This window comes from Aulonocara sp. 'chitande type north' Nkhata Bay, linkage group LG3, assembly GCF_057382095.1.
Source record: "Aulonocara sp. 'chitande type north' Nkhata Bay isolate Kocher_YH1m ecotype deep benthic linkage group LG3, A_spYH_male_GT1.1, whole genome shotgun sequence".
Classification (NCBI taxonomy): Eukaryota; Metazoa; Chordata; class Actinopteri; order Cichliformes; family Cichlidae; genus Aulonocara; species Aulonocara sp. 'chitande type north' Nkhata Bay.
In genome coordinates this window covers 70,901,272-70,924,319 of record NC_141346.1, presented here as the reverse complement: position 1 = coordinate 70,924,319, position 23,048 = coordinate 70,901,272, and the positions used below count along the sequence as shown (strand labels likewise).

The 23,048-nt window shown below is 42.1% G+C and overlaps 1 protein-coding gene and 1 long non-coding RNA gene across 5 annotated transcripts; one reads left to right on the top strand and one right to left on the bottom strand.

Annotated features, from left to right (window-relative positions):
* The first annotated feature begins 683 nt into the window (after positions 1 to 683).
* LOC147336912 (NLR family CARD domain-containing protein 3-like) lies at positions 684 to 23,037 on the top strand. 4 transcript variants are annotated; one of them, XM_086285679.1, is made up of 6 exons: positions 11,003 to 11,074; positions 12,039 to 12,187; positions 12,324 to 12,574; positions 13,213 to 13,254; positions 20,130 to 20,414; positions 21,245 to 23,037. In XM_086285679.1, the coding sequence occupies exons 3-6, from the start codon at positions 12,331 to 12,333 to the stop codon at positions 23,035 to 23,037; spliced, it is 2,364 nt and encodes a 787-aa protein (XP_086141805.1). In that variant the 5' UTR covers positions 11,003 to 11,074; positions 12,039 to 12,187; positions 12,324 to 12,330. The 4 variants fall into 4 exon arrangements, with proteins under 4 accessions (XP_086141806.1, XP_086141808.1, XP_086141805.1 ...); XM_086285680.1 differs by lacking the exons at positions 11,003 to 11,074; positions 12,039 to 12,187 and adding an exon at positions 684 to 955; XM_086285682.1 differs by lacking the exons at positions 11,003 to 11,074; positions 12,039 to 12,187 and adding an exon at positions 6,841 to 7,716.
* On the bottom strand, positions 16,425 to 17,418 carry LOC147336913 (uncharacterized). The gene is made up of 2 exons (XR_015128336.1): positions 17,292 to 17,418; positions 16,425 to 16,693 (listed from the first exon to the last, which is right to left on the bottom strand). It is a non-coding gene; the product is annotated as an uncharacterized LOC147336913 (long non-coding RNA).
* Positions 23,038 to 23,048: the final 11 nt, after the last annotated feature.

The window sequence follows — 23,048 nt, the reverse complement described above, 5'->3', positions numbered from 1 at the left end:
GTTGTCAAAGTTTCTGTCCAGTAACGTGTTGAACCACAGAGTTTATTCTGTGAAGAAGATCCTGGTGAATCTCGTTTATTTGCAAATTGAATTGTGGTTCACAGTCCGGTGTCTGACTTCTAAAACCAGTCAGGATACGACGTTTTGTTGGAAATGTGATTGTAGAAGCTGCTAATGATTTCTTAGCTGTGTTAGCCTGTGAATGGATGCTAGCGTATCCACATGTGCTCCCTGGGCTAACTTGTGTTGTTAGTTTCAGCTAACACACCATGTGAGACACTTTCCATGGTTCCTTTGCACTCAAATGTATTTTGTTATGGCCAATAAGAACTGCACAGATGTAAGATATGTGGAGACAAAGACCACAGCAAAATTAGACTTTTATTGCATTTTGTACAGATGTGATACAGGAACCATCAGTTGATTGAAATATGTGCTTAATTACAAGTGAAGTCACCGGTTTCCTTGGAGGCTGCAGATGCAACGATTCACCTCTAAAAGGATTCAGTTTTTCTAACACCGAGATCTCAGGATGTTGCTACTTTATTTGATCTATTTATTTATTTATAGCACTTAACAAAACTGATGTACTCAGCTGAGACGGACACAGGGTTCATACGGGTGCTTGAAATCCGTGAAAATCCTTGAATGTTGTCTTTTCAAGGTTTGAAAAGTGCTTGAATTTCAGATGTGGTGCTTAAAAGTGTAACTGTATTTCATTCACCACAAATAACTATCTGGTTGAATACTTTTCTTGTCAGATATAAAAATAAAATGAGTCGCAAAATGTAAAAGCAAAATTTCCCCGCCTGGCTGCCTTGCGTCTGTTTCACCGTGTGACCCCGCCCCTCCGTCGGACAGTCGGGGATGAGTGCGCTAACATACCTGTAGGTCGCTGTTTTAATGAGTGTTTGATGGAACAAATGGCGGAGTTTGCGCTCTCCAGTCATGATAGGTGAGTGCTAGTAAATAATTTTCCAGTATGTGTATGTTACACACGCTGTTTTTAAAAAATTATGATTATTATGTTGCTATCAAACTCGCTGGAGCAATGATCGAAATGCACTGAGTGTGATGCAGTATGGCAGCGCTGTTATGGAATATGCTGTGAACATAGCTAACATCACTTAGCAGTGATATGAGTTAATTTACTCAAGTGAAAACTTTAAACATTAGCCCGATACATAACTATCAGTGTGTGAATGTGTGTGTGAATAGGTGGATGATTGTGTAGAGTGTAAAGCGCTATACAAATACAGACCATTTACCATAACTAGCTAACTTAGGCTTTCTGATTAACCCTCTGGGGTCGACGGACCCAGAGTCTCCATTTCAACTTGGGTCGAACGTGCGGACTTCAAACTATGTACCAGCTTTTAAATCGTGTTGATAGGCCTCGTAAAACTGATGTTTTTTCTGAATAAAACTGGCGTTTCCTCCGGGAAGAAACGGTAAAAACGGCGTTTTCTAAGGAGAGCGCTAGCAAACACGCTTTGATTGTGAGTGAAAAAAGAAAAAACACTCCTTCCCTATTGGTGGAAAAATGGACCAATCAAAAAATGATATGGCAACATGTGGCATGTGGTTGTTTGGGAAGATGGGGAAGTTTTAAGAGAGAGAGAGAGAGAGAGAGAGAGAGAGAGATTTGATAGGTGAGAGGTTTGTGACGTTTACCGTGTTTGGAGTCTCAGGTTAGTGTGTTGTCTTGTGTAGTTAGTGTGTAGTTGTTGTTTTGTGTGTCAGTTCTACTAGTGAACGCCACAGTTGCTGCCTTAAAGCCACCAAAGGCAGGTTGCAGTGTAAACGCTGACACAGCTGCTGTCAGACCTGCAGGTTTATCCCTGTGCTGTTCTCCTCTGTGTCACAGTGACACAAACTATTTTTTGGAGTTGCATAAATCATTCGTGTGTCTTCTTCTTTGATGCAGAACAGCTGATTGTTCTGTACATAGTTTGAAATGGTTATATGAAAAACGTCTGAGCCTCGGCTGCATTTTTAGCTCAACAGTACCAAATAACTTTGTTGTTTGCAAAACTTGTGCATATTTTTTAAAAATGCACAATTTCTATTTGCATTTCAAGTTACGAAAATGATTTGTTAAACATGCTTCTGGTTTTTACAGTCAAAAATATCACTTTCTACTCATGTTTTAAGCACAATATTTACATATTTACAGTTTGTCAAAATGAGAAAATAACAGTTTTAAAGGTGAAATCTAGAGAACAAATCAAAAGTAGTCAGAAACGGCCAATTACAGCCTGGACCCCAGAGGGTTAGAGGCTAAAAGCAAAGTTGTCACCAAGTACTGTTTATATTCGTGTGTACAGCTGCAGCTTCTTTGAGTATTAACTTGGTGCCTTTGGGTGAAATAACGGTAATGTGACCGATCCATATGGTCACAAAGAATAGCCTCTTGTTTCTGTGCTACCAAAGTTTCATTCAAACTGTTTATCATCAGCACCGACACATCAAACTACTTAAAGATTATAAATGTCTTCAAGCTCACACTGAGGCCTGTGGGGCACAATCAGCCACTGCGACAGTACACACATTTATGTGTGTTTGTATATGAATATTTCATACTTACAGGCTGCCTGTTTATTTAAGGGAGATGAACAAAAAAGCTTGAAAAAGGACCTTGAAAGTGCTTAAAAAGTACTTGAATTTCACCCTGAAAAAGGTGTATGAACCCTGTGGACAGCGTGCCTGACACGTATCACTCACACGTTTTATTTTAGTAGGAAAAGTCAGACTTTGAGCTGTGACATTCAATCGTTGCTTTTTCTCGGTGAGAATAGTATTTTACATGATTATAATAGAAAACTAAAATCTTTGTAGATGTTGACAAACATTAAAAACTGAACAGCTGTAAGCAAACAAACACCAGCTAACACGTAGATACTAAACCTTTTTATCTCACTGCAGTGAAAATGAACTGCAACATTAATTTGATGACATTAAACTCAATTGATTTTTTCATTTTCTATACTTTAGGTGAGCAACACACGAGTTATTGTGACATTAAAATACAAACGAGTCATTTGGGGATTTTGTTTCCACCTCTCATGATCTTCTCTTAGGTTTGACTGGTCTTTATAAACAGCTCCACTCTGCCTGATCTGAACTGTAAGAGTTGATAAAATCATTTTGTATGTTCCTATTTAATGTCAGCATGAACACAAGTTTATGTGTCTGCATGTTTATTCCTGGAGGTGAGCCTGTATATGACAGCACTGTTTAATATTATATCTGCTTTAATACAGATGCTTAAAAAGGTTAAAGTCCTGACTTTGAGTCTCCACTGTGAGAAGCTCAGCAGCTCTGAGAACTCTCTAAAGTCTTCTTCATCCTGATCACCATCTTCACTCTGTTGGAGCGTCCATGAGTGTCACTGAGTGTTCTCAGTAAAGTTTGTTTGAAGGAAAAACACCATCAGTCTGTTAAGTCGTGTGGAAATGCGGAGAGTCTGTGAGCTGCATTCACAAACAGGTTGGATCACTCTGAATGACAACGATTAGAGGAGGGTCTTCCATCAGTACCAAGCTCTGCTGATTTTCATTAATAAAACTTAAACCTGCTCAGTGAAAAACAGGTGAAATCAGACAAGACTGAGTCCACTTTTAACTTTGTTTCGTCAGATTTAACAGGAACTCATCTGAAGATCAGCCTCCTCCCTGTACGGGGAAAATTCCTATCAAGTCTCCACCTGTCCTGCTTCAGGTGAAGCCCCGCCTCCTTCCAGGAATCACCTGTGTGTCTGTGTTTAGTGTGCAGCTGTGGAGCTTGTTGTTGGTGTGTGAAGAAGCTGTAAGTTTGCTCTGTTTCCTCCTTTAACAGTTTGTCTTTAGGAACTTTATGAGCAGATCAGGAAGTGAGACGTTTGTATTTACATAAAATAAAACCAATGAGATGATTTGATGATTGGCTGAATCCACTCTGGTTATCAGTCAGTAACTCTGCACTCAAACATTTGTCTTTGATAAACAGTTTAAAACGATCTGAATGAAACTTTGGATCCAACATCACTGGTGGAACAATGATCGTCCCTTTAACTGGAAACAGATGAAACCAGTTTGTTCTTCAGAAGCCGACATTCAGGTTTTACTGAGTGACGTCAAAACAACATGAAGCTGCTCCAGCTCAGTTCAGGGTCACTGCAAACAGAGATAATCAGAAGTAAATACAGACTCTCTCACACACCATCAATATTTAAGGATGTTTTCACTGCGGTTTAAATCCTACATATACTTGATGTTGATGCAGGAGTAAAGCCTCTCAGAATCAAACACATTTAAGCCTCTGTGACTCAGGACTGTGTGAAGTGCACAATCGAACACTTTTTAATCTGTTTCAAGTTAAACACAATGAAGTGTTCAAAGGAAAAACATGTTACTATGTGAATCCTGCTTGATGGACCAGAGCAGAGCCTCCCTCTGTGCTCTGTTCATCACTCTGTCAGTCTGAGTTATTCATGAAGCACAAGCAGCTGATGATAAGCTGGTTAATGTTGGCACACACACACTGTGACACTGTCAGACATGAGGAAGTGTGCAGGTAAACTCTGCTCAGAAATGACAATGAGGAGGTACACAGACTGATGGAGCTCATAGAGTGAGACGTTTATTTTACATGAAGTAAACCTGATGTATGATCTGATCTGTAGATCAAACTGATGTGTTTAATAACCTGTTGTTTAGGGCTGGGCGATATGGCCTCAAATCCATATCACGATATATTCTTCTGTATAACATATTTTCCACACTTAAAATCCTTTAATTTCCTCAAAAATCGAGAGTGGGCCTTATGTATGAATTCTGGTTGTGCTTACTGACCTCGAACCGATTTTGGCTGCAGAAATCTGTTAAAAATGTTTTAGTACAACTTTGGTAAGCAGCACTGCTTGATGGATCGTCAGAGCATTACGGCTGCCGTAGTGAGGAGCTTCACGGAGTAATCTGGGTCCAAAACTCCGACAGCTTCAGGTACCAAAGTCAAACGAACACTGAGAGTTAAAAATGGTCTAAATTCTTTCATCTTTAATTAAATCATCAGCGTTGCTGCTTTACCAGGTGTAACAATTAAGTTTAACATCCAGGTAGGGCTGCTCAATTAATCGAATTTTAATCTCGATTACGATCTGGGCTTTCAACGATCATTAAAAATGACTGAGCCGATTATTAGCCCCTCCCTCGTGCTTTACTCTCGCGCTGCTCCGTGTGGCAAATCGAGCGCACCTCTCTGCATTTCAAACACGTGTCACAACAATTAAGAGCAGCGGCCTCCGACCTTTTTTGCTCCACGGACCAGTTTATGCCGGACAATATTTTCACGGGCCGGCCATTAAGGTGTCGCGGATAAATACAACAAAATAAAACTAGTGCCGGTACCGAAAAAAAGAATTTATTCATAACACACGTGAAAAGACCCAGGAAAACCAAGTCAACGATAAAAACGATAACAAAATAACATGGAAAACCGATAAAAACCCTGAAAACCATACATTTCACACCTGAGCCTCAACTCTCGCGGCCCGGTACCAAACGACTCACCGACCGGGACCGGTCCGAGGCCCGGGGGTTGGGGACCGCTGATTAAGAGGACCCGAGGGAAGCTTGGAAAGCTAAACAGAAGTTATTTGGAGAGGAGAGTGACTGCTGTTGGTTGAAAAGAGGTAAAAAAACTTCAGTGGTTTGGAAACATTATGGGTTCAGTCAGACGTGGATCAAGTAGACTGTGTGTAAACTTTGCTACGGTGTCATAGCTGCACCACAGAGCAACACTGCAAAGTTCACTAAACATAGATGTTTACATTTTTCATTTATTTTTTTATATTGCAAACATTTGCACTGTTATCAGTATTTGCACACTATTTAATATTATTTTTTGACAACCTTTAAAGTCATTATTCAACACATTGTTATTGTTAAATAAATATTGTCAAATAATCGAGATCTCAATTTCAATGAAAATAACCGTGATTATCATTTTTGCCATAATCGAGCAGCCCTACATCCAGGCATCCATGAAAACAGAATTTATTCAATTTAACGGAGTTAGAAGTTAACAGGAAGTTAGCTCGCTAGTTTCCACCTAAACATTTCATAGCATATTCTGACTGAGAGATTTTTGAAACTAATTCAAACGTACAGCTCTGCTATCACTTCCAACATAAATGAAGACTAAACAGCAGTGGCGTTTGCAGGGTTACTGAAGTTGGACTACCTGGTATATAATGTTGTGCTACATGACTGCTAGCGACACAGCTATGTTAGCATAACATTAGCACAGTGAAGCTGGAGGATGAATGCTAACTTTTTGGCTTTCGCCATATTTCAATAGTGCTTCATCTCTTTGTTATGACTGTCGCCCGCCATAATTGCAGATGATAATTGTTGTAGCTGCTGCGATGCTTTCGACCAAAACAGGCGCAGCTTGATGACATCATCAACATGCGGTATAGTCACAATCTCTATCGTTGGCCAAATTTATATCGTTTCTATCGTATATTGTTTCTATGGCCCACCCCTACTGTTGTTACTGTTGATCAGCTGAGATCAGCTGTGCTACAAACTGGAACTCTGCTGAACTGGATTTACTCGTTTCGTGAACTTTTAAGAACCAATGCTTCCTTGGCTGAACGCAGTGAACATAATTTAAAAAACAGCTTTACTTGCACATAAATCTGTCAGTAAAGTCTGGATAATAAATTCTGGTGGTGTTATAGGTTCTCTTGGTCAGCTTGGTGTTGGTTTGGCTCCTGCATAAAACAGTTTGCTCTCATATTTGACACTGACAGGAACAAAGAGTAAAAAACACGACAACCAAACTAAAAAAGAGAGACGAGTTAAAGCAGAAGATATTTTGTGTGTCAGAACATGTGATCCTCACCAAGAGAGAAAAGCTCTGATTATTGTTGCTGAACTGTGATGGTGAACAGTCTCCTCTGTTGATCCCAGTGTGACTGAAGTCCGTGTGATGAGTGAGGACTGAGCCTGTGTTGGTCGATCGTCTCTAAACAGGATGTGAAGCATCAGTTCAGTCGTATTAAAGCCCTGAATAAACAGTCCTTCTGGATCCACTGTCTGTGTTTGGCTCCTCATCTTCAAAGACTCAACACAAGATGTTGGTCACATCAACATAAAACACAGGATTTGCTGCAGATGTTGAAGTGTGTTCTCCATATGAGAGAAGCTGCTGATCGTGTTTGTATGTTAGCACCTGTAGGATCGATGAACAGCTCTGACTCAGTTCACTAACCAGGCTCAGGGGAATAACTGGGATATTTCCCCAACAGAGACGTCCTGCTGGGATCGTTTTCCTGCTCTACACTCTGGTGTTTCTGCTCAAAAAAACAACAAAATGAATTTCCATGAGCCTACAGATCGTGGACTTCTTTGAGAAACTTAAAGAAGACGCTTTTCTTTCCTTAGATTGAACTTAAACAAAGGATTTGAGGAGCAGAAAAGTTTTTAAAGAGAAATTAAACATATTAATAAATATTCTGATTATTTTACGTTATTTAGGTGTTTAGGTTATTTTTCTGTTTTCTGTCACACGTCTGCTCTCGAGTCGTTATCAACAGTGTATCAATGCATTCCTGTGGGTGGAGACAGAAACACACACCCAAAAAGAGCTCAGAGCAAGAATAAAAGAGGAGGAGACAGGATCAGAGTGGGACAGTGGAGCTTGTTGTTGGTGTCTCTGTGTGAAGAAACTGTAAGTTTGCTTTGTTTCCTCCTTTAACAGTTTGTTTGTTTCTGTGATGTTTGGACCTGATGTTCTCCATCACACCGACACTCTCTCTCCCCTCTGTTCCATATGTGACAGAGGGGAGAGAGTCTCTCACTCAGAGAACCAAGGTTACAATGTAACCACACGTTCAGCTCTTGTGTTTGAATCCTCATGATTATAGATTATTGATTGGCTGGAATCAAACAGTTTGAAGAACATTTATTCGTGTGGTAGTTTCAGCTGCTGCTCACAAATCTGATAACAGGAACAAGTTAGTTCCACGAGGAAGACGTTCGTCTGGGCGCGTTGGCCTCGTCGGTCATGTGACCGTGTTACTGTTCGGGCTCAAACTGATACGAGTGGTTTAGCAGGTGTGACAGGACGATGCTGCACAGCCTCATTGTTCAGGTGTGAGTCAGACTCTGAGTCTTTATACAGTCCTGTTTAACAACATGTTGTTCCTGTTGATGCGTCACAGAGATCAGCTGTGCTAAACTCTGCTGCGTGCAGCTACTAGTTTCTCTAGTTTGGTGATGGAAACGTCGATGAGACTGTTTCCATCACCAAACATCACGAGGAACACCTCTGAGTCTGATTCTGACTCTGTGCATAAAACCACAATTATCCCTTCATGTCTGTTCATCTGATTCTGTAATGTGAGAAACTTTGATGTCTGAATTTTGTTCTATCATTAAAGGATGTTGGCTGCTGTGTTTGCACATGCTCAGTGTGACAGGATGTTGGCTGCTGTGTTTGCACATGCTCAGTTTGACAGGATGTTGGCTGCTCTGTTTGCACATGCTCAGTGTGACAGGATGTTGGCTGCTGTGTTTGCACATGCTCAGTGTGACAGGATGTTGGCTGCTGTGTTTGCACATGCTCAGTGTGACAGGATGTTGGCTGCTGTGCTTGCACATGCTCAGTTTGACAGGATGTTGGCTGCTCTGTTTGCACATGCTCAGTGTGACAGGATGTTGGCTGCTGTGTTTGCACATGCTCAGTTTGACAGGATGTTGGCTGCTGTGCTTGCACATGCTCAGTTTGACAGGATGTTGGCTGCTCTATTTGCACATGCTCAGTTTGACAGGATGTTGGCTGCTCTATTTGCACATGCTCAGTGTGACAGGATGTTGGCTGCTCTATTTGCACATGCTCAGTGTGACAGGATGGTGGCTGCTGTGTTTGCACATGCTCAGTTTGACAGGATGTTGGCTGCTCTGTTTGCACATGCTCAGTGTGACAGGATGGTGGCTGCTGTGTTTGCACATGCTCAGTGTGACAGGATGTTGGCTGCTGTGTTTGCACATGCTCAGTGTGACAGGATGTTGGCTGCTGTGTTTGCACATGCTCAGTGTGACAGGATGGTGGCTGCTGTGTTTGCACATGCTCAGTTTGACAGGATGTTGGCTGCTCTGTTTGCACATGCTCAGTGTGACAGGATGTTGGCTGCTGTGTTTGCACATGCTCAGTGTGACAGGATGTTGGCTGCTGTGTTTGCACATGCTCAGTGTGACAGGATGTTGGCTGCTGTGAAAGCTGAATGCTCTGTGGTTAGAAGTGATGTCACACATTAGGATAACTGTGCTCGCTCTCTGTCAGAGTAACAGAGAGCGAGCAATTTGACCACATGATCCTCAGTACACAGCATGATGTGCGCTGTAAACAGGAAGTAGAGGAGCAGGACTGAGGTAAACCTCTGAGGGATCAAACTGAGACTGAGCTCCAGATGTTTCCACATGTTTCTGCTCTGCGTGTGTTTGATGATTATTTCAGGTATAGATGATGGAATATGGCCAGTCTGATGTGAGCCTGCTTCTCTGACAGCTCCTCACCTCTCTGTGCTGCCCCCTGCTGGCTCTGATCATTACTGACTGAGTCCTTGCTGCCACTTTATTAGGTACAGCTTGCTAACACAGGCTCAGACCTGCTTTGCCTTCAGAGCTGAGCCTTAAATCTTCATGGCTCAGATTCAGCGAAGTGCTGGAAACATCCCTCAGAGTCATGTGATCAGTGACGTCTGCTTTCAGCACTGACAGATAGACAGGATATATAATAATAATAATCAAATGCTGATTTTTTTTCAGCCCTTTGTCTGAATGCTAATCCAGCTGTGTGTGTTTGTAATGACAGTAAATAAATGTCAGACTTACAGCTCCTGCTTTACTGCATTAAAGTGATCAGATGAGTTCAGCACTTTGACATGGATGGTAGTGAAAGCAGGAAATGACAAATGTAGCACAGCAGCAGCGTTTAACAGAAACTCTGGGATGAACATCATTCATAGAACAGCTTCCAGCTTCTTTTGCTCGGCTACAGTTTGGATGGATTTGCAGATGCAACAAGACTAAAATGGTTAGGGTCAGGAGGTCAAAGGTCAGAGCTCCTGTGGGTCTGAGGGCGGCCTCACGCTGGAGAAGGATGAAGGAGCCTGACCTGAGCCAGTGTTTGACATGAACACATCAGCACTGCTGTCAGTGAGCCTAACGACAGCCGTTAGCATCATTTCAGTGTTTCAGTCATAAAAACACTTCCTGTCACTGTGGTGGTTACAGTGACATCATGCAGTTTGTGCTTTGACCTCCAGAGGGCGACAAATCAGCACAGACAGAGAGCTCCATTCAAACTTTGCTGCCATCAGGAATAATTCTTCAAATATAATCATCAGTGTTTGAGCAGTTATGATATCAGGGACAATCTAGACATGTGTGACAATACTGAACATGTCACATGACACACCTCAAACATCATGTGATCCACTCTCAGTCTGCACTTTCATTCATGACTTCAACAGGTTGAAATGAGCTTTGAAGAAACATTCAGTGAAATAAATCTTTCATGGATTCATGTGAGCAGCAGATGAACTTTGTACCAACAACATCTTCAATAACAGAGTCTGAATGAAGCTCAGGTGTTGATGCTGCTCACTGATTGGACGCTTGCTTTCAGCTCTGCTCTCAGTCTTTACTGCACAGGTGAAGGTAGAAAGTGTGACTGGATCTATAGACTGGAAACAGAGAAACATGCTGAACATTTGAAGCTTTGCAGCAGAAATGTTCATGTTACAAATACAGCAGAGCTGATCTGGGATCAGTGTGTTCACACCTGCAGCTACAACAAGGTTTCATGTCTCCACACGTCAGCATGTGAACTTTACTCTGACTCAGTCTGAGCAGTCAGACGGCATATTTTTAAAGTTAACACATCAGCACACACAGAGCTGAGCCCCTCCCACCTGTGCTGAGTTTCAGGTGGAGCCCCGCCTCCTTCCAGGAAGCAGCTCACCTGTGTGTCCGTGTTTAGTGTCCAGGTGTGGAGTGGAGCTTGTTGTTGGTGTGAAGAAACTGTAAGTTTGCTTTGTTTCCTCCTTTAACAGTTTGTCTTTAGGAACTTTACTGTTTGTTCAGCTCGTGTTTGATTTCTTCACACAACAAACTGTGTGTGTTTGTATTTCCGGTCTCTCCATTAAAGTCAGTGTGTAATGTTTCCTGGCTAACATCAGCTGTGTGCAGCTTAGTTCAGCACAAATCTGCCGCTCCATAGTTCACGGTAACGGACTCACAGCTGGACCAACGAGGCCGAGTGTGTCCGCCACTCTGAGCTACGTTCGTGTTTGTGTACTTGTAGTTTGTACTTTGAGTTCACTCAGAGCCCACAGAGGACGCAGCGTACGTGATGACGTCACAGCCCTTTACCTCCTTTACTGTCACTGTGATTAATATTTACACACGAGACACCTGCAGAGCTCTGACGCTAAGCTAGCACACAGCATGCTAACACTAAGCTAACGCTAAGCTAACACTAAGCTAACACTAAGAGTTCTTACAGACACGAGTTAAAAAGCTGCTTTTAGTGTGTGATCAGAGTCCAGGACTGAGAGCAGCAGCAGAGCTGATGGATGATGAATTACTGGATGGAAGAAGGTTCTCATTAGCAGTGAATCAGTGTGTGTGCAGTTCTCTGCAAACAGCAGGAAGAATTAGTGTGAAGCTTTAACTCTGCTGATCCTCTTTGAATCCTGGATCAGCTGAAATGTTTAAAATGTTGTTCACACGTGTTGGACTGACTGAAGCTTCCAGTCACAGTGAATCAGTGTGTGTCAGTGAATGCATCGTGTGTGCTTCAGGCTCCATCTAGTGGACTGATAGCAGAGCAGCTGATGGCAGCTTCCTCTGCCTCACACTGCTGTCTGACTGCATCCAGCTGACACTGAGATGAAGCAGGAAAGAAGCAGCTGATATTTGGACAGCACACATGATGAAAGGAGGATTTCAGCTGATGTGCACATGAATGATTTGTTTCCTCTGCAGGTAGAAAGTGTGTGTGAGCTGATGTGAATTCTTTGGGTGAATTCTGAGCTTTTTGTGGATACGTGTCCATATTTGCATTAAAGACCTGAGAGCTGGAGGGTTAAACGGCAGTTCACCCCCTTTGTACTGGGGGCGCTGGAGCTCAAGAGGTAAAAGGAGACATTATGGCTCAATAAAAGCTCTGAGAACAAAACCTGAACTCAAACTGCTCAAACTCTAAATATTCTAAATAAGTAAATACATTGGACATGTGATGAGATTCATGTTCTCTCTCATGTTTTACAGTTGAAAGATGGAAAAATCTGTTGAGGAGCAGTTGCTGAACAGGCTGGAAGATTTGGGAGAAGAGGAGCTGAAACTCTTCCACTGGTACCTGGAAAAAGGACCCGGAGGTGATTTCACAACCATCAAAAAGAGCCGACTGGAGAACGCAAGGAAGGATGGACGTCATGGAACAGTGGATCTTATGGTGGAGACATACACTACTCGCCATGTAATGGAGGTGGCAGAGTTGATTTTAAAGAAGATGAATGAAGGTCAGTCAGAGAAAAAAGACATGACTCAGTGCAGTATCAGGACAACACTGTCACAGTTTATGGATGGAAAACTGAGGCTGTTTTAGTCTGAACTTTCAATTGTGTGTCTTTTCTCTTCTAAATTTGTTTGAGTACAAATATTATATTTAGACATCTTGATGCATGCTCAATCATGCAGGTAAGTAAATCTCCAAAAGTTGTTTTTGTTTTTTCATCTGAATGTAGCGTTTTCAGTGGGAGAAACGTTTCGTACATCTGTCACCATCTTACATGCTGTGATTGCAGCCATTCCCCAACTCTCTGTGAATGGGACTCATGGTTATTGATCAGTGGTTGTTGATCAGTGGTCATGAGATTTTGCTTAATTACGATGAAGAAACTGACCTCCCAGCCCATTGTTCCTTCAGTGGGCTGGTTTCAGTCAATATCCAAATGTACAGTTTATAAGATTGAAACCTGCAGTCAGCTGAGACTGAAGAAGTCACTTGGGTGAGTGACGACACGTTTCTCCCAGAAAACACTACGTCCAGATGAACAGAATCAACTTTTGGAGATTATATTTAGAGTATTTTGAAGCCATGCAGGTCTTCATTGTTAAACAAACAGTTCCTTATTCATGGTGCACTTTACTCCAACAGGGAAACCCTCAGCCCAGGCATCTTCATCCTGTTTATCACAAGGTAATAATTCCTTAGTTTGTCTCAGGAGCCATTGGTAAGGTAGAAACACATGAAGCCTGCACTGACCAATAGGAACTCAGGTTGTTTCCATGTGGTATCTCTGTATCCTCAGCTCTGCAGTGTAACTAAGCTCTGAGCCCCAGTTAATGAACAGTTGCCCATAAGTACAGTATAACAGCAGTTACCTACCTACTATCTTTATTTATAATACACTTCAAAACAGCCATAGGTGACACAAAGTGCTGTACATTGATACTAAATAATAACAATACATGTGATATAAAAAACAATAAAAAAGGTCAAATAACGAAAACAGACTGAGTCTCAGTGGGTCAGAAAGAATAAAATGGGTTTTAAGATGTGTTTTTGAAGTGGACAGTGAAGGGGGCTCTCTAACATGTAACAGCAAGTTAGTCCATAACTTATGAACAATGATAGAGAAGGCTATCTGAGTGAGCTGGTCAGCTGACTGATGAGGTGTGTAGGCGTGAAGAAGGTAAGGCAGGGCAAGACTGTGAAAAATGTAAAACTAAACACAACAATTTTAAAATGAACTCTAAAATATACAGGCTGCCAGTGGAGCGAGGCTAAGACAGGGGTAACATGCTCTCTTTTATAGGTTCTTCATGCAGCAGTGTTTTGAACCAGCTGAGCATGCGAGAGTAATGACTGACTCCCACATAAAGTCAATCACAGTAGTCCAGATGGGATGAAATAAAAGTATGGATCACTGTTTCAAAGTGCTGCCTAGAAACCACATGTTGTATTGTGTGTGTGACAAATAAAATTGTTGAATTTGAAAGAAAACATTTCACTGCTGTCAGTTGCCTAAAATAAAAAACGCTATACTTTGAAAAACTAGACAACAATTATAATTTACTTTCCAGTTTAAAATCACTGTCCAAATTAAACCCAAGGTCGGTAATAATTAGGGCTGGGTTTTTATAATCGATTTATCGATTAAAATCGATTCTGGCTTGGATAACGTGAAATCGATTCATTAAAATCCTGAATCGATTTTTTAATCTAAATTTATTTTGCCCGAAACGCCAGAATCTCAGGTTAAACCTCACAAAATTTCAACAACCACCAAACAGCTAAGACAGTAAATGAGAGCAGGAACACGGATTCTGCACAAAGACCTAAACACACAGTGCGACCCGCGGATCAGAATCAGTTACGGTGTGTTCACACCGAACGCGATGGACGCGAATAAAACGCCCCAAACGCCCCTAACTTGACGCGTGCACATTCGCGTCTCAACGCGTGTCCAAGAAAAATCCATCGCGCTCCAAAATATCATATTTTGACGCGCGTGAACCGGAAATGTGGGAGGAATGTGGGAGGAAGTTGTGCCAGACATCTTTGCAAGATGGCAGCTGTCGAGCTAGCGCTTGAAGAGAGAGTCTCCCTTCTCTATGTACTGTGGAGAGCAGAGCAGCAGCGTAAAAGACGTCCTCGCCGTACCTGGGTCCATCAGGTCCTCCAGAGGCATGAGCAGTTTGGTGAGTTTCACCATTTGCTCCAGGAGCTGCGCCTGGATGACGGCCGATTCCAGCGCTATCACCGTCGGCCAGTTTGAGGACCTGCTTTCCCTCGTCGGTCCCAGCATCGCCCGCCTAGACACCAACTACAGACGCTCAATCCCACCTGCAGAGCGCCTGTCCGTCTGCCTGAGGTTAGTAAAACTATTTAATACGGTAGTCCTTTATTGATATCTGTGCTAATATGCTAATCCATCCAGTTATACACTGCTAACATGGATGTGCTATGCTAACAGTGAATGCTGTCGGTGTTTACTGAAAGCAAACTGTGGTACAGAGACGACTCTTTATAATATTTCTAGTGATACTCAGAAGCTCTCATCAAGTCCCGATTTAATTCGATTTATGCTGTTATCAGTGTTTGCATGATAGCATGGCTGTGGTGTCACATCAATGTATGCGCTCGGTGTTTGCTGATATCAAACTGTAGCATTAGGACCACTGAGTTAACCTTTGTAGTGATACTCACTCCTTTTTATTTAGACCTGGTTTAATTCTGGGATAGTTGAATATTTGTATATAATCCCTGCAGCTGTCAGACTCTATAGCAGGGGTCACCAGCCTTTATTAAAACAGAGTTAGATAAAACTGAACAGTTTGGTTCATCTTTAGTTACATGGTTCTATCTTGATAAGCTGTCTTATCACAGATTAATTTTTCAAAAATATTAATGATTTAAGCAAGGAAAGGGCTACATGTCAACATACAACTCTTTATTTCTATTAATGTCTTACTTCATTCCTACCTGATTGACATGTTTAGGAATTATGAGTGATTGGCTCACTGTAGTTGTGAAAGTTGCTACCAATCAAATTATGATATGTTAAAGTTAAAACAAAACACAACTGTTTTAGATATGATCTAATATACATTTTGTAATTATCCTTATAATTACAAAATGTTTTATGTAAGATTCATGTTTTGTGATTTAAATCTGACATCACAAAAGTATTTTGGAATTTGAATAATGTATTTTGTAACTGCAGTACACATAATACTGATTTTGAACAATTTTGTCCAGGTTCCTTGTCACCGGGGACTCCTTCAGGACCAAGCGTTCAGTTACAGAGTCGGTGTGTCCACGGTGAGCCAGATCACCCCCCAGGCAGCGACGTCCATCTGGGACTGTCTAGTGGACGACTTCATGGCTGTGCCTTCACCTGGAGACTGGCGGTCCATCACAGAGGGATTCCAGGAGCGCTGGAACTTTCCTCTGTGCTGTGCAGCTCTGGATGAGAAGCACGTCCAGACAAAGGCACCCCATATATCATATAGGAGACACACACATTGATATACACTAAATATTTATTTCATTTCTTTTTTGTGGTGCCCAAATTGATGCACCTGCTTGATTTTGTTTAAACAATTATTGCACACTTTCTGTAAATCCAGTAAACTTCTTTTCACTTCTCAAATATCACTGTGTGTGTCTCCTGTATGATATTTAACTGACATTTTTTATTGTAACAACCAACGATTTATACAGGAAAATAATGTCTATTAACAAGGTTGCCCAAACTTTTGCATCCCACTGTATTAGTATATTTTGTCATTAGTATAATATGAAATAAATTCTACATGTGTCAAGTCGTGTGCCAACATTTGCTGTGTAGTAGAACTGAGACATTAGTCATTATAAACATTTATTTGAAATAATATTAAAAGTCTCAAACAGAAAAACATTAAACATAAATATATAAAATATAAGAATTTACAGAGAGACAGGAATAAAAAGGACCAGCTGCTCTCCAGAGCAGGAACAAGGCTGAGGAGGAAATGCTCCATTGGAGACTGGTGTGGACTCTTCAGGGACTCCAGGGTGGCCAGCTCCACCGCCGATGGACCGTCCTGGGACCCGTCCCTCATCTGCCTCGGAGCCGTCCTCCTCTGTGGGCCTGTAAAACAGCACAAAACACAAAGAAATGAGAAGGCTGCTACTAGATTTTAATTTCAACATTGAAAAAAACAAAAACAGGATATAATCAGATTGGTTGTAGATATTTAGTAAAGGTGATCACAAGGCAATCCCACCGACTAAAAAGGTATCAGTGCTTGCTGTACATATCTGTGGGTGCAGCAGCAGGAGCTCAGGGACTGGGGATGCTCTGCTGCAGAATCAGTTGGTTCTATCAATACAGTATTAAATGTTAACAGGTTCGATATAATAATCGTAGAGTAGACAGTGGTCCCTCATTTATTGCAGGGGTTCTCAGAATAACTAGCCCCTGGTCACGCACTTTATACACTGTTTTCCCCACACACATGAACATTGGTCACAGTTCTCACAATTGATTCTCAAAGTGCAAACCTTTGTAGATTGCAAAACGTAAAAGTATTATTATGCCGCGGTTTGTCTTCATCTGCCCGCCACTTTCGTGCACCTTTTTCCCTCGCGGTGCAGGTGTTTATTTCCGAATGAGCGGTGGCTTGCTAGCTTTTGTGCGGCTTCCCCGGGTCAGTGAAAACTTTCAAAAGAGAAATGAATGAACTTACCAGGTTGCCCGATCTCTTCACATATCTTCCTCCAAGCTCGGTCCTTTTTATTCCTGTCTCGGTACTGAAAGCAGCTGGTGTCGTACAGCTCCGAGTTGTTTGCTACCGCATTGATTAGCCTTCCCTCCATTGAAGTATGAAGAGATTTGGCTGGATCTGCCCCTTTGACCTAGGTAACAGCCACGTCACCAGGCTCCTGATTGGTTGTCGCGGCGCGATTTGACGCTGGAGTTCAGCTTTTTCCAACTCGAGCGGTAGACGCGAAACGCGCGTATGCACAAAATGCAACACAAAAACTCACGCGCGTGGTTTTATTCGCGCGTCAAACGCGCCAGACGCGCTACACTGACGCGCGTTTCACGCGTTTTCGCGTTTTCGCGACGCAAATCTGCTTCCGAATTTTCGCGGGACCCGCAATCGCGCGTCATCGCGCCTTTCCATTGACTTTACATGTAAACCTGACGCTCTATTCGCGTCCATCGCGTTCGGTGTGAACACACCGTTAGATGTCGCCTTTCTCACGGTTGGGTCTGCGCTTTGTGTTCACGCCCTTTATGCGCCGATTCTAAAGCTGTTAGTTTGATGTCTCTCCAAACAATATTGACCGAACCAGCAGCAAATGAAGATCCAAACTACGCTTCACATAAACATCGTCATGAATTCACTCTGACTTTTACTGTTTTGCTTCGACCATGATGCACAGCTCTCTCTCTCTCTCTCTCTCTCTCTCTGTACTTCAAGAACAGTTTCCCTTTCTTCATTATTCGCTTACTTGTTACGCACAAGTCTACTGTTGCTTACAGCTCTGTCGGCCGCTGTTTTTTTCCCTTTTGCATTCTTCCGAAAAGAAAACCTCATTTCTGCCGTTCAATACTGAGCAAATTTAAACTTTTTAAAATTATTCAAAATGCAAAATGCTTAGCCGTGTCTCTAATAAAACCGCTGTAACGTCAGAGGTAACGTTCATATGTTGATTAATGGTTTTTTTCCTTTTTTTTTTGGTTTTTTTTTGGTTTTTTTTGTTCTTTTCTTTCGTTTTTGATGTACTGCAGAATATTTTTATAAAATCCAGTGGCGGGCTGCCCAAGCGTATCAAAGTAGCGGACACACGGAAAGAAGAAACACATGAAAACATGGCAGAGCCGGTTGTCTACGCTAGAGCTGATGGGGATGAACAGCATTTTCCTCACATACAAAGAATGTTTTGCTTAAAAGCAGCACAAAAGAGCAGCTATGTCTTCAGTGAGAGCCAAAACAAACCAACTTTTCAGCGTCAAACAACTCAGTTCATGTAACCTGAGGAAACCTAAGTTTTCTCTAAATATCCTTTAGCTGTGGTTAGCTGGATGTCAGTCTTATGTGTCGAGCTCGAGCTGCGAGTCATATTTTCGGCGCTACATTGTAGTGAGATAAGTTTGTGGGTATTTTGTGCAGCTTCAGCTGTCCTTTTAACTGCTCGCTGGTTAGCTAGCGTGAGCTATAAGCTAACAGCTAGCATGGTTAATGACGCTAGAGTTCCACGCACATGCAAACAGCTCGTCTCTACTGCTTTAACTGTTAAAACAGAAGACAATACTGCAGCTGACAGGGTTTATTATGTGAAACAGCAGCTTGTTTAGTTTAAACAGTCTGCATTAAGCTGGGCAAACACTGTGCGATTTTTTTTTTTTCAGTCGCGTTATTCAGCTCCTGCTCAAACTGTACAATTAAATCGCAGAGGTTAGAAGTTCATAGGTCACGATGCAGGGTCTCACACTATATGGCCTGATGCTCTGATGCGACCCGAGTGCTCAAACTGTGCCTTCATAACATGAAGCTTATCATACAAAATCTGTCCCTCGCTCTCCCTCTCTCTGTCTTACAGACACACACACCATCAACTTTGCTAAATTACTAATGAAAAACATTGACCAGGCAGCTGTGATTGAGTAGCAATGTCCATCCAACTCTTTTCATGGTTGTTGTAGTCATAATAATTTTGTGAGGCCACATTGAAAAGTGTTGGATACAGAAGCGTAGTACGGAAGCGTAGAGCCGCCACCCAGGCAAAAGAAAAATAGAGCTATGTCACATTATAACGTGAAAAGTTTATTATTATAGTATACTATTGTTCTAACAATATTAGATATAGTTCTAACAATATACTTTTCATGTTTGTACAATATACTATCATTTAGGTACAATATACCTATTACAATATACATAATTCTCACGTTCGTACTTGCACTCGTTCTTATTTTAAACTTAATCTGGAATGCAGGATATGAATGACAAGATTTTGTTTTTCATATTTTTCATTATTTTTCAGTTTCAATTTTTTCTTCGGTTTCATTTTAAGCTGGCATCATTTTAACCCTACACACCCTAAAATTTAGTATTTGTTGATGAGATGTTGAAGTGTTAATTGAACAAAGTTAAAATACAGTGGAACCCCGACTTACGAAATTAATCCGTTCCCGAGGGTCTTTCGTAAGTCGAAAATTTTCTTAAGTCGAAACAGCCATTGCACCTTTTGAGTGAGGTGATGCTGAACGATAGGCTAATTGCTAACTAGAACAACAATATGTCGTTCAAGTGGAACAGCGAAGCACGAGTACGGAAGCCAAGGGGTTGTCACATGATTCGAAGGCCTTGTGGGCATTGTAGGCTCAGCCAATCAGAGCCAGCGGATTTCGTTACACCGGCATTTTGCCGTACCATGGGCAGAAATATTGCCGTTCATTGCCTTCGTAACTTGAATTTTTTGTTAAATGGGGTATTCGTAAGTCGGGGTTCCACTGTATTTTTCACATGATTTCGACTGAGAAGCATGTTTATGTCTCTTTCTTCTTCCTGTAGAGGAGGAGCTTGCCAGGGTACGGTCAGCCTTTGTCTGGAGGGTAACAATAGAAATCCTTAAACTGCTCCTTGAGGCCCTTGTAAGTGATGGTATCTTAAATAAGTTGGAGGAAGAATCGATACTGGAGGGGAACCCACTCAGAGCAGACAAGGCACGCAGCTTGATCGACACAGTGAGGAAAAAAGGAGACAAAGCATGCAAGATAACAATCAAGCATCTTCAGATCAAAGATCCTTTTCTTTTCTCTCAGCTGCGTTTGAACTCTGATCCATCTGCTCAACAAGGTGAGGTCATGCATCAGATACCATGAATAAAAATGGTCACCTTGCAATTTGTTGAGATGTGAAAGTGAAACCTCAGAATTCATTGTAAGAAAAAGGAGAGGGCAAGAACGTCATTCTACGACGAATGTTTGGATTTGTTACATGCCTGCAAATGTATTTTCTAAACTACATGGAGGAATTTTGATGATCGTCATAAACGTGTGAAACTACTTAGATCTAATGTGAGCTGTATTTAATTAAACACAAGTGTTCTTTACTTTTAAAAACCATGCAAACTGATTGCCTTAAAAAAGAAAAGTCACAGTGTTTCTCTAACAAGAGGACACTCTTTAAGCATCGGTCATTTGACTTAAATGTTTAATGAAAAAAATGCCACATTTACATATAATAAAGCAAATTGTGGCCAGAAAGGGTTTACATTATCTTTTGCCATTGTAAATTACGAGAAGAATTAAATGTGAATTACTGAATCTCTCTCAGATGCGTCTTTAAATAACATAGCAGTGGGGAACGTTATGACACTTCAATGTTGTTATTTTTGGTTACAAAGTTTGGAGAAGAGGCACAGAAAGCATAAACCTGTTTAGCCTGCACATGTTGGCATCAGGTACATATGAAAAGCTGCAAAGCAATGCAGATGTGTAGGTTCAAAACATTTAACGTGGCTTTTTTCAGGAAATACATTTAGGAATTCCTGAAGCCCCTTTTTGATTTCTGGTAGAATGAGTATATTAAAAACTTGATAGGTTAAATAAAGGCCAAAGTACATCACATAGCTCCTTCAGACCAGATTTGTATTTTTCCTTCTTTTTTTCCTTTTTTTGATTCAGATGCTCTTCAGAAGTGTCAGCCTAAACTTAAGTCTGTCTTAAAGAAGAAGTTCCAGTGTGTGTTTGAGGGCATCGCTAAAGCAGGAAACCCAACCCTTCTGAATCAGATCTACACAGAGCTCTACATCACAGAGGGAGGGACTGCAGAGGTCAATGATGAACATGAGGTCAGACAGATTGAAACAGCATCCAGGAAACCACACAGACCAGAAACAACCATCAGACAAGAAGACATCTTTAAAGACTCACCCAAAAGACAGGACCTGATCAGAACAGTGCTGACAAAGGGAGTGGCTGGCATTGGGAAAACAGTCTTAACACAGAAATACAGCCTGGACTGGGCTGAAGACAAAGCCAACCAGGACATCCAGTTCATATTTCCATTCACTTTCAGAGAGCTGAATGTGCTGAAAGAGGAAAAGTTCAGCTTGGTGGGACTTGTTCATCGCTTCTTTACTGAAACCAAAGAAGCAGGAATCTGCAGCTTTGAAGACTTCCAGGTTGTGTTCATCTTTGATGGTCTGGATGAGTGTCGACTTCCTCTGGACTTCCACAAAACTGTGACTGATGTTACGATGCCCACCACAGTTGATGTACTTCTCACAAGCCTGATCAGGGGGACGCTTCTTCCCTATGCTCACGTCTGGATAACCACACGACCTGCAGCAGCAGACCAGATCCCCCCTGAGTATGTTCACAGGGTGACAGAGGTCAGGGGGTTCACTGACCCACAGAAGGAGGAGTACTTCAGGAACCGATTCAGAGATGAGGAGCAGGCCAGCAGGATCATCTCCCACATCAAGAAAGCTCGAAGCCTCCACATCATGTGCCACATCCCAGTCTTCTGCTGGATCACTGCTACAGTTCTGGAGGATGTGCTGGAAACCAGAGAGGGAGGACAGCTGCCCAACACCCTGACTGAGATGTACATCCACTTCCTGGTGGTTCAGGCCAAAGTGAAGAAGGTCAAGTATAATAGAGGACGTGCAACAGATCCACACTGGAGTTCAGAGAGCAGGAAGATGATGGAGTCTCTGGGAAAACTGGCTTTTGATCAGCTGCAGAAAGGAAACCTGATCTTCTATGAATCAGACCTGACAGAGTGTGGCATCGATATCACAGCAGCCTCAGTGTACTCAGGAGTGTTCACACAGATCTTTAAAGAGGAGAGAGGACTGTACCAGGACAAGGTGTTCTGCTTCATCCATCTGAGTGTTCAGGAGTTTCTGGCTGCTCTTCATGTCCATCTGACCTTCATCAACTCTGGACTCAATCTGCTGGAACAACAACAAACAACCTCCCAGAAGTCTGAAACAGGAGATTCTGCAGAGAAACACTTCTACCAGAGTGCTGTGGACAAGGCCTTAGAGAGTCCAAATGGACACCTGGACTTGTTCCTCCGCTTCCTCCTGGGTCTTTCACTGCAGACCAATCAGGCTCTCCTACGAGGTCTGCTGACACAGACAGGAAGTAGCTCACAGACCAATCAGGAAACAGTCCAGTACATCAAGGAGACGCTCAGTGAGGATCTGTCTGCAGAGAAAAGCATCAATCTGATCCACTGTCTGAATGAACTGAATGATCGTTCTCTAGTGGAGGAGATCCAACAGTCCCTGAGATCAGGAAGTCTCTCCACAGATAAACTGTCTCCTGCTCAGTGGTCAGCTCTGGTCTTCATCTTACTGTCATCAGAAGAAGATCTGGATGTGTTTGACCTGAAGAAATACTCTGCTTCAGAGGAGGCTCTTCTGAGGCTGCTGCCAGTGGTCAAAGCCTCCAACAAAGCTCTGTAAGTAAACATGAA

What these genes read in the sequence shown, in the direction of transcription:
- LOC147336912 (XM_086285680.1), top strand. Translation starts at nt 12,331, where the DNA reads ATGGAAAAATCTGTTGAGGAGCAGTTGCTGAACAGGCTGGAAGATTTG. An exon ending in TTCATCCTGTTTATCACAAG is followed by an intron (nt 13,255 to 20,129) that starts GTAATAATTCCT and finishes TTCTTCCTGTAG; the next exon opens with AGGAGGAGCTTGCCAGGGTA. An exon ending in TGATCCATCTGCTCAACAAG is followed by an intron (nt 20,415 to 21,244) that starts GTGAGGTCATGC and finishes TTTTTGATTCAG; the next exon opens with ATGCTCTTCAGAAGTGTCAG.